General features: G+C 37.6%; 1 protein-coding gene and 1 long non-coding RNA gene across 2 annotated transcripts; one reads left to right on the top strand and one right to left on the bottom strand.

The window, feature by feature from the left end:
- Positions 1–3,484: 3,484 nt before the first annotated feature.
- dnajc5aa (DnaJ (Hsp40) homolog, subfamily C, member 5aa) lies at positions 3,485–9,839 on the bottom strand. Its single transcript, XM_015040869.1, has 5 exons — positions 9,671–9,839; positions 7,131–7,253; positions 6,830–7,043; positions 5,846–6,017; positions 3,485–3,664 (listed from the first exon to the last, which is right to left on the bottom strand). The coding sequence occupies exons 2-5, from the start codon at positions 7,238–7,240 to the stop codon at positions 3,561–3,563; spliced, it is 600 nt and encodes a 199-aa protein (XP_014896355.1). The 5' UTR covers positions 7,241–7,253; positions 9,671–9,839; the 3' UTR covers positions 3,485–3,560.
- LOC106952643 (uncharacterized) lies at positions 7,260–8,770 on the top strand. The gene is made up of 2 exons (XR_001426030.1): positions 7,260–7,927; positions 8,255–8,770. It is a non-coding gene; the product is annotated as an uncharacterized LOC106952643 (long non-coding RNA).
- Positions 9,840–10,559: the final 720 nt, after the last annotated feature.

The following is a 10,559-nucleotide window of genomic DNA, read 5'->3' as shown; positions in this document are numbered from 1 at the left end:
TTCAATTATTGAAAGTTGGTGGAAAGAAATCCGTGATTTCATCATGTTTGGGATTTTTGCAGCATTCCCTTTTCCTGAGCAAGCTTGTGGTAACAGTGTAAACAAACAACCTTCTTTTAACAGAAGAACCCAGCTCAGCAGGAGTTGCTGTTCAAAGGACTAAAATCAGTGCACTTATTCACCATTGGCTTTTACTGCAGATTAGACGCAATTTATTTTTATCAGAAAAATCAAAATAGCCTCTTAATAAAGACATTTAAGTGGATATTTAAATTTAGCTTGATTTTTATTTGCCTCTGTTTGGCCATTACATGTTCTTTTTTTTCTCACATTATTGTCATTTACTTGAATTTTATTTCACCAAACTGTTTTATTCCTTTTGGTTTCAGCCCCTTGGCCATTAATAGTAAATGTAGCTCGGTTTTATAAACTCATTCTAAGGATGACAAGTAAGACAAAAACCATCTACCACTTAAATTTGTTGCAAAACATGTGCTGGTTAGCACAGAGCATCTTCATTGACTAAACACAAATCACAATTGGATTTACAAATAAAATTACTTGAATCTGACTATTTAACATCACTGTGTAAATTGTCTCCATCTGGTGGTAAAAATTACATCCACATAATGAGCAGCTTCTGTAAAAAGCTGCACTGAAGCGTCATATAAATAAATTATAATTCCAATGATGATAGAAACTTGTTTTACTCTGCGTGTATTCTACTTGTTATTGTCAATATATATAAATAATAATGATAAAATATTGTTAAAGTACCAAATAAAATGAAGTTTAGTAATTGCTTAGATGGTAAAAAAAAAGACAAAACTTTACATTATTAACACTGACCCATTTGTTTTTCACTTCGTTTTTTACTGTATTTTATGAGGCTATTAATAGATTCAGATGAATAATCACTTTATTTCCTGCCAACTATTAAAATCATGGCTTTTTAAAAAATAAAAATAGATGAAGACATGAGTCAAAATGTTGAGGAACATTTATTCAACAACAGCAAATCAGATTAATGATCCACTTGTTTTCTTCCAGACACACAGTTACCATGCTACAACATAAATGTTTATACTTTATATGGGCTGAGTGTATGTACAGGCAGCTCCAACCATTAAACCATCCCTTACTGGGTTTAATGGTTACATTACAACACCATACCATTTAAAATGACTGGAAATCCTCCTTTAAAACGTAACGGAATATGAAATAAATAAAAATTTCAAAAATGCATCATATAACCATTTCACTATAGTTACACTATATACTATTTTTTGGAGTCATTTCCTGATCCATTATAGTTTTTTTTGTTTGTTTTTTGACACACAGTGCAGTCAGCTGAAAACATTTACAGTAGCGTTTTTCAGTATCTCGATGAAAAAGCCATGACAGGAACATCTATGTTGCATCGAGGGGCTACAGGAAACATCATACGAGGGCCACAGAGGTCAACATCCATACCATTAAGAGCAGAGGGGTGGGCTACGGGGGCTCACCAATTGTAAACCATTTAAACACATCAGTTGTAGTCATGAAGCTGCAAAAGTAGCAAAGATTAATATGTGGTAAAATATGTGGTACGAGAAAAACGTTTCTTTTTTCTCAAAGATGCATTTCGCAGATTCAGAAAGTCAACAATGAAGAACGATCACAGCATCGGACAGAATATCAGGCTCGTCAGATTTAAACTCAATAATATCACCCAGGAAGAGAGGGACGCGTAACGTTTGGTGCAAAGAGCAAAGAGAAAATCATGTGATGCCATCAACCAGCATGGACGAAGTGCAGCTGGATGAACTGGAGCTGCTTGGATTAAACCAGAAAATAAAATTTAACTAAATTAACCAGAATGAGGTGCAGCTTAATGCATTAAAATAAGATATTTTAATGCCATAAAATATTATTTCTGCATTAAAATAATACAACAGAATAATATTGCATTATTTTAATGCAACATTTTAAAAAATGCATTAAAATGATTTAAAATTAATTAAGAACAGCTTGAATGAGATGAAGCTTGACAAAACTGAGATATTGTTGAATGATAATAAAATAAGCTAAAATAAACAACTGTTTATAGTTACACTATAACATAAAATAAAAATATAAAAATAGTTTGGATGAGATGAAGCTTGACCAAACTGAAGTTAGTATTGCACAATAAAACTCAAATAAAATGAAATAAAATAAAATAAAAACAACTGGATGGGATTAATTTTTAATAAGCAGACTGTGCTTAATAGAGCAAAAAATAGATATAAAACAAAACCAGTTTGAATTATGTTCAGTATAACACAGTTAAGCTCCTTGGCTTTATGCAATAAAATAAAAGTTTGAATGAGATGAATCCTAGGTTAACCTTAATGTTGCACAATAAAAAAATAAAACCAGGCTGAATTAGATGAAGCTTGGCAAAGCTGAGCTTATTATTGCACAAAAAAATAAAAAATAAAATAAAATAAGCTTGGATTATGGACGGCTTAACAAAGTTAAGCTCCTTGGCTTTATGCAGTAAAAATAAAACCAGCTTGGATGAAGTGAAACTAAATAAACTTGAGCTCCTTGAAGAAAAAGTTGTTTTGTGCGAGATTCCTTCTAATTGCTGCATCCAGATTCATGTCAATGTTAAGCTGCTGATATGAAAATATGAGATTTATAATGTAACATGGATCAAATCCATTATAGGAGTTTGCTTTAAAGTAATCACAACACCTGCTGCTGCGGTGAGGCGCAGAAAGCAAACCTTTCCCTGTTGCATGTAAAGGGATATGAAGCAGATGCTAAATAATAATCAAAGCCTAAATTGAACCCTGGCTGGTATCTATGAACGCCTATCCACCAATAAAGCTGGGCGCCTTAACGACTTGGATCAAAACCACTCAGGAAAGAACACAGGAGAGACAAACAGAAAACAGCGTCAGAGCTCTTTTTGTGCTGGAAACAAAATCGATCTCAAATTAGAAGTGAAAAGTGCAAACGTGGGGACAAACCTGTCCTCTAACGTTTAATGATGGCACAGACTGCCTGAACCTTCATGCATGTTTCCAACCGTCCCTGATGAGCCGCGGCTCTCCGCTTCTTCAGCAGAAAATATCTCATAAACTTTACCTCCTTCTCCTCCTCCTGGTGAGCTGTGCTCATTTTAACAACACTGCACATATGTTATGAGTCTTGCTAATAAGTAAAACTGTTGCCAAGGCATAAAGAAATTGTAGGGACAATGTTTTCGACACAGTGCATGCTACACCATGATGCAAACGATGGGAAACGGGGGGGAAACCTTGTGGTTAAAGTGCAGAAGAAGAACCCAAAGGGAAACAGTTTGGTTGTTTCTCTTTCCTTCTTGCACGTGGGGAAAGGATGATGAGGGAAGGAGGGAAGTGGATGTGACTTCATCAGTTCATTTGAAAAGCCATGCTGACAAGTCCACTCTCCTCTGCATGGCTCTTCTGACGTGGAAGGATGGGTTTGCCTTTTTCTTTCATCTCACGAAGGTGGAGCAGGGAAGCAGGCAGGATCCCATTCGGGGACTGACGGGAGCGGAGGGGTTAGTTGAAGCCGGTGTCGGTGTGGTAGGAGTAGTGCCCATCCGATGTTAGCTGAGTCGTCTCTGTTGCCGACGGCTGCAGCACTATGGGCTCCCCAGCAGCCTCTGTTTGAGAAACAGAAACTTCATTTCAATACACCGTTCCCACAAGTCTGAACGGAAGTGATCCACGCCATCTTGGTAGGCAAACACAGCACAAAGCATAGATGAGACCAACAAAATGAAAATATATTAACACTCTTGACCAATGAGCAAGAGAAATACATGTTAACAAAATGGCTGCTGTCGGGATCGATCCGTGCAAGACAGAGAGTGGAAACATGTCAGACCATGCAGACAAGCTGCCTCCGATCTCTAACTATGATACAGTTCACTACTTAGTGAACATCGAGTGCTACACCATGGAGGAGCTTCGCGACCTAAAATCTATGGACACATACAATCAGTGCTTAAAAGGAATGGTAAATGGCGTACAAACTCTTCCTGTAAATAACAAGGTTCTGGTTCTGGCACAGCAGGTCTGCAGTAACACACATAGGCTACATGTCCATCTTAGCTCGCAGATAAAAGTTACATTAGCTAAGCTAATTTTTCTAGTTTGGCAGTAAATATCACTAGGATTTATTTTAGTATTCCACAGAGGTGGGTAGAGTACTCAAAAATTGTAATTGAGTAATAGCTGTAACGTACTTATTTATAAGTTATACAGGAACGAGGCAAGAGTTAGCTCTAAGTTTGTGGCTTGTTTATTGTTGTCATAGCAACTCCATAGCAACTGTCATTACAGTTACGCTTCCTACCAAGATGGCTGTAAGCTACAAAACTGACGTCACATGAGAACTTTGTACAACTTAAATAGAAACGAGGAGAGAGCTAGTTCTAAGGTTGTCATAGCAACTTCATAGCAACTGGCAACTAAGATGGCTGTTAGTTACAAAGTTCATGGAAGTGTGATGCAACATGAGAACTATGTATTCTTAGATAATGATCATTTAGTTTGAGCTCCTTTCAGAATAAGTTGTTTTAGAACCTAAAATGGCTGCAAACACAAATGCTATTATACAACTGTACATCTTAGAAAAGCATTAGTGGAGCCTCCTGCACAACCAACAAAAAAGCAGAAAGTGATTTCTGGATGGTAAGTCAACAACAAAACACTTGTCATTTCCAGCAGCCATTGTGTAGCTCATAACTTAAGCAAAAACAAATTTTCTCAAAAGCACCTGTTATGTTTTTTATTTTACAAATCAATGAACGGCTTAGCACCACATGTTTGGTTCTGTATCCCAAGGACTAAACATGGAGAAGCAGCATTCAGCTTCTATGCACCATAAATCTGGAACAAACTTCCAGAAAACTGCAAAACATCCGAAACACTGAGTTCCTCCAAATCAAGGCTAAAAACCCACCTGTTTAGAGTTGATTTTCAGAGATATTAAATGGAATATTGACCAATATATTTAATGTGTATTGATGATTTTAACAATGGCACTTGACAAAATGTGATGTTTGTTATTGATTTTCAAAACTGTTGACTATACAATATGTTTATGACTATTTTTATGTGTTCACTATGTAAAGCACTTCGAACTGCTCTGTTGCTGAAATATGGAAATAAACTTGATTGGTGCCACTCATTTATTACTTACAAAGCAATAAATGAGTGCTTTGAACGGCTTAGCACCACATGTTTGGTTCTGTATCAAACATGTGGCTCCACTAATGCTTTTCTAAGATGTACTCATTTATTACTTACAAAGCAATAAATGAGTGGCACTCTAACATTAACTCTCATAAAAGCTGAACAGAAGTCAGTTTTCAAAAAGAAGCTGACAAGCTTTTTAGGAGCAACACACCTATATCTGAAATGGTTAATTATTGTATATTTTATAAATTTATCAACATTTTGTACAAACTGTGACTCATTTTATGAATGAATGAATTTTTATTGCTATTTATTCTAACTCTGTGATCTGTCATACATTTATATTGTATGATGTATATTTCTAATGTGCTGAAGTTCCGTTTCGGTTGCTAAGTTACAGGGCTGGGCTAAGCTGGGGTTGCTAGGTAACGGGGCAGTGCCCGTGGAATATGACTCAACAATCGAGAGATTTTTTAAACAGCTTCTTCTCCTGACACCAAAAAAACACTAACGTATTGGAAAAAAGTGTTGTTTTTAAGCATTTGGGTTGTTTTTAGAAACAGTAAAGACTCAAATGGAAATACAAAAAGCTGAAAAAAATGTGAATTTTAACCCTTAAATGTTGGTTATTCGGGCTTCACCTCTCTCGTCAGACTGCAGCTGAGCCTCCAGGTCCTCGGGGGACACGTAGAAGTCCTGCTCCTGGCCCTCCCGAGGCCGAGGTTTACATCGTCCACAGCAGCAGTTACAGCAGCAGCACAGGCAGCAGCAGAAGTAGCATCCAGTGGCCAGGCCACAGAATACAAACAGAGCCTGTAGACAGACAGGTCCAACAACATAAAGCCTGGAGATACATCTAAAAAAACAGACTATCAAAAAGTTTATTTACTTCAGTAATTCACTTCAAAAAATGAACAATTTATATTTTAAGTGATTTCAAACACAGAGTGAAACTTTCCAAGTGTTAATATTAATTTTGAAGATTATAATTTAAAGTAAAGAACTACCAAATGTGTTTTAGCTTCACTGGGGTTGCTAGGTAACGGGCTGAGCTTCACTGGGGTTGCTAGGTAACGGGCTGGGCTTTATTGGGGTAACTAGGTGAAGGTCAGAGCCTGCTGGTTTGTGATGTTACATTCGGAAGGCTTTTGAAATGGCTCAGTTTCCAGACACCCAAAAACATTAACTTACAGCCAGAAAAATGTCTGGGTGTTTTTTTTAAGCTCATGGGTTGCTATTAGAGGCAGTTGAGACCCAAATAGAAGTGTAAAAATGTGAATCCTTGCTTCATTTTCCCCACACTTTTTCCTTCCATTAAGCTTTTCATTGAATTAGTGGAGACAGCACTCCGTAAGCTTCTTTAGCAATGACCTTTTCTCATGTACCCTAAGTGACAATTTGATAGACAATTGTCAAATATCGTTTTAATTTTCTGAGAGAATTAAGTTTGGGTTTTTATTAGCCACGATTCACCTATAATAAAAATTAACAAATAAAAACCAATGAAATATGTCACTCTATTTCTTGCACGTGTTTCACATTTTGAGTTGAATTACTAGAGGTATAAATTTATTAAAATGAACTTTATATGATTAACAAACAATGTTTTTTTTTTTACATCTTACCTTTGCCCACCAGCTTGAAAGGACAAAGTAAGTGTTAACATTCTCCTCTCCAAACTGTTCAGCCACATACAGTCCCAGAGAGCCGTATTTATCGTAAATATTACGCTTCGTGGGGTCATTCAGGATGGCATGGGCGTTGTTTATCTCTTTGAATTTTTCCACTGCCTCCGGATTGTCTGGGTTCTTGTCAGGGTGGAACTTTAGCGCCAGTTTCCTGTTGCAGAGGGCAGGTTAAAAATGGCCGAACGGCAGCAGAGGGGATTGAATCAGTCTGATTGTAAATCACAGCGGTCAGCCTCACCTGTAGGACCTCTTGATGTCCTCCGATGTGGCCACCTTGTCGACCCCCAGGACGTGGTAGAGAGACTCCCCGGCGGTGGACAGAGAGCGCTGCCTCTGCTGCTCAGCCATGATGCCTCACAGGCTGCACAGAGTGACAACAACAGAGGAAAGCATTGCTAATAAGGCCGGGCGATAAACTCATTCCAACATTTAATCAAATACTTGGTTTTTGAAGATTACATTTTTTAATTTTCTTTTTCTTTACAAAAAAATTATTTGGGTTTTCATAGTTCATGATGAGCCAGCTCTACAACTGAATATTAGGGCCAGGCTATGATGTTTTTTAAACTGTGAGAATAAAGTCATAATACTACCAGAATAAAGTTGGGAATAAAATGGTAATTTTTTGAGAACTCCAACACAGAAAAATGTAAATTAAAACGAGGAATGCACAGCATCTTGTGAAGTAATACTTTACTCTTTTAACACATCAGCATGAAATTATTGTTCATAGCATGACTGAAATTATTGTGAAAATTACTGAGAAGAGAAATCTACACAACCTGGTCATGTCAGATCCTGATTAAGCATTTTCACATTAAAATAATTTTTTTCTTGTTATTTTAAGACATATTTTCAAGTAAATTTGTGTCTTTTTCTGCTAATATTCTGACCTTATGTAGCAGTGTTTAGGTTGTAGAATCCCACTTGCTTTATGTATCAGTGCAATGGGGAAATAGCGCCCCCTCTCCGTGTGGCTGGTTATATACTGCTGGCTCCTGTACACAGTGCCAGTCTGTGAAAGCTGCACAAGAGGTGAGTTGCTTTCTTCAGCGCACCGAGTAGAAAAATGTTAGCAACAGATAAAACATCATTTTTATTAACTTGGATAAATAGAGTGTAATTAATATTTACTAGATACGTGCCTGGCACCAATTTTTGTACTTTTAATTTAATCATAAAACACTTCATGTGCTAAGTTAAAAAGCTAACAAAGCACTCGTTCTGTTGTAGTGTGCTGATTGAAGGTGAGCCACTGCACTGATTCGAACCCGATATGTTCTCATTCAGGAAATAAACTGCAGATCACCCAGAAACTCCTTGTCTTCATTTAAAAAAAAAACAAAACTACACAACGCAGAGTCGAGGGGTCACTTGGGCCGGCCTGGTACATTGGAGTGAAGCAGAACCCGGTTACACTTATTCTCGTGAATAAACAAAACTGTTCATAGCCTGGCCCACATAATTCATTGTACAACTCACTGAAGGGATGACTGAAACAAAAGCCACTTTTTGAAAATATTTTCCTGTAATTTCTTTTGCAGAAAAGTGCAACGGCGTATTAGGGCCATGCATGAAAATAAAAACCACAATTATGAGATGAAAGTCCTAAAATTACAAAAATAAAATCATATTACGAGAATAAAGTCCTAAAACTATAAGAGTAAATTCATAAGGTTACGAGAATAAAGTTGTATGAGTATACAGTCAAAATAATATGAGAATATAGTCATAATATTACAACTTTATTCTCATAATAGTATGACTTTATTTCCATAATATTACGAATTTTTTCTTGTATGACTTAATTCTTATATTTTCTTTTTCTTTTCTTTCTTTTTTTTTTTTGTAATGGACCGAATCCTCTGTTGTAGAAAAGAAAGCAAGCAAAACAGAAAAATCTGTTAAAATTTGAAACCTGACATGGTACGAAAAAAATCTGAGATTTTATTTTTAAACTCTGTTGCTCAGTCATAAAATATAATTTAAAGAAAAAAAATATTAAATTTAAAAAAAAATCTTCACTGCTTTTTATTTTTTAAACCATGACAATCATAAAGAGGCTTTTGAGGCTGAGGGCATCAGGGAACAGCTAGTTCTATAAACACAAAGTCCCAACATGCATTTTTTTACAGAGAAATCAAATCTGTGCAGGTCCAAATGACGAAATAATTTCTTTCACCTGCATTTATCTGGTTTCCCTTTGGGTAATTCACTGTTCTAGCTGATTACTGACAGCATTGCAGCTTGGCAGGTCCACTGCTTTTAGTAAATTACAAGCTGACATCCCTGCAGGCTGAACAGCTACAGCACAGCGGGATAGATAAAAAAAAATATTCTACACAGAATAAATTTTATTTATTTAATCATTCTCAAGAACCAGGCTGCGTCCAAATGGGTGTCAGCTCGACACAAATGAAGAACCACCGCTCTGTATTTGAAGCCCTTCCCGTTTTATCGTTACATTTTCACAGAAATCTAATTCATCTAAGAGGTGGCTTTCAAATATTGCCCCTCTACGAATCTCATCCCCGAACGTAAATTGTCTGTATGAAGGATTAGAAATTACGAGTTCAATCCAGAGAGCGTAATCTCTGATCGAGCATCATCAACTGCACTGCCTCAGCGCGCAGCATCCATGTTGGTTCGCTTCCTGCATGGGGCCTGCTCTGGATCCTCAGGCAGGGATGGATCGTCGTTTTTTGTTCAAGGGCAAGAGGCAGCATCAAAGGGGAAATAAAGGAAGAGAAAATACAGAATAGCAGAGGGAATCCTCACCTTTCAGTCGGCTCTGTTGCTCAATAGGAATACCGATCCGGAGTGGTTCTGATGTGAGGCTGTGCAGCGTGACTATGGCAGCATCTCGCACGTACCCGGACCCTCTCTGACTCTCACTATGCGACCATGGACAGCTGCTGCAGCTCGCTGGCTCCGCCCCCTGGTACCCCACGGAGGACCCGACGTGCGCGTGCACTGACGAAATTATGACGTAAAAGCGCGCGGTGAGGAAAGCTGTTATTATATTATATTATATTATATTATATTATATTATATTATATTATATTATATTATATTATATTATATTATATTATATTATATTATATTATATCAGCCACCCTTCCAACCCTCATTTCTCCTTCCAAACCTCCTTCCAGCCAGCCCTGGCTCCAGAACAGTTTAGCAGGGCGGGCATTGACTTTTTATGGGGGAGTGGGGGTTGATGTAAACACCGGCGTTTCTTAGTGCTCATGTTGCGTTTAAAGGCGGCTCGGAAAAACATGTTACAACATGGATCAAGTCCAGGTCCTAGCTAACAATGGATTAAGCAGTTGTAACGACTGAAAGAGTGCGGGAGACAGAAGACATTGATACGGGAGGTGCGGGAGCCCCTACTGTATCAAATTGAGATAAGAATAATAAAAATGAAAGAAATAGCTTCCATTCCAGGGGGAATGGAAGCTGGGCATTGGGCAGGCAAGGCCCCCCAATGCCCACCCATGCCACTGGGCCTGCTTCCAACCCTTCTTCCAACCCTCCTTCCAGCCCTCCTTCCAATCATATTCAACCCTCCTTCCAATCATATTCAACCCTCCTTCCAAGTCTCCTTTCTAATCTATTCAGCTCTCCTACCAAGCTCGGATAATATGAGTTACATCTAATTTCCCTT

Source organism: Poecilia latipinna, unplaced genomic scaffold (assembly GCF_001443285.1).
Source record: "Poecilia latipinna isolate Pla-1442-1.1 unplaced genomic scaffold, P_latipinna-1.0 Scaffold31, whole genome shotgun sequence".
Classification (NCBI taxonomy): domain Eukaryota; kingdom Metazoa; phylum Chordata; class Actinopteri; order Cyprinodontiformes; family Poeciliidae; genus Poecilia; species Poecilia latipinna.
This window is presented reverse-complemented; position numbering and strand designations above follow the sequence as displayed.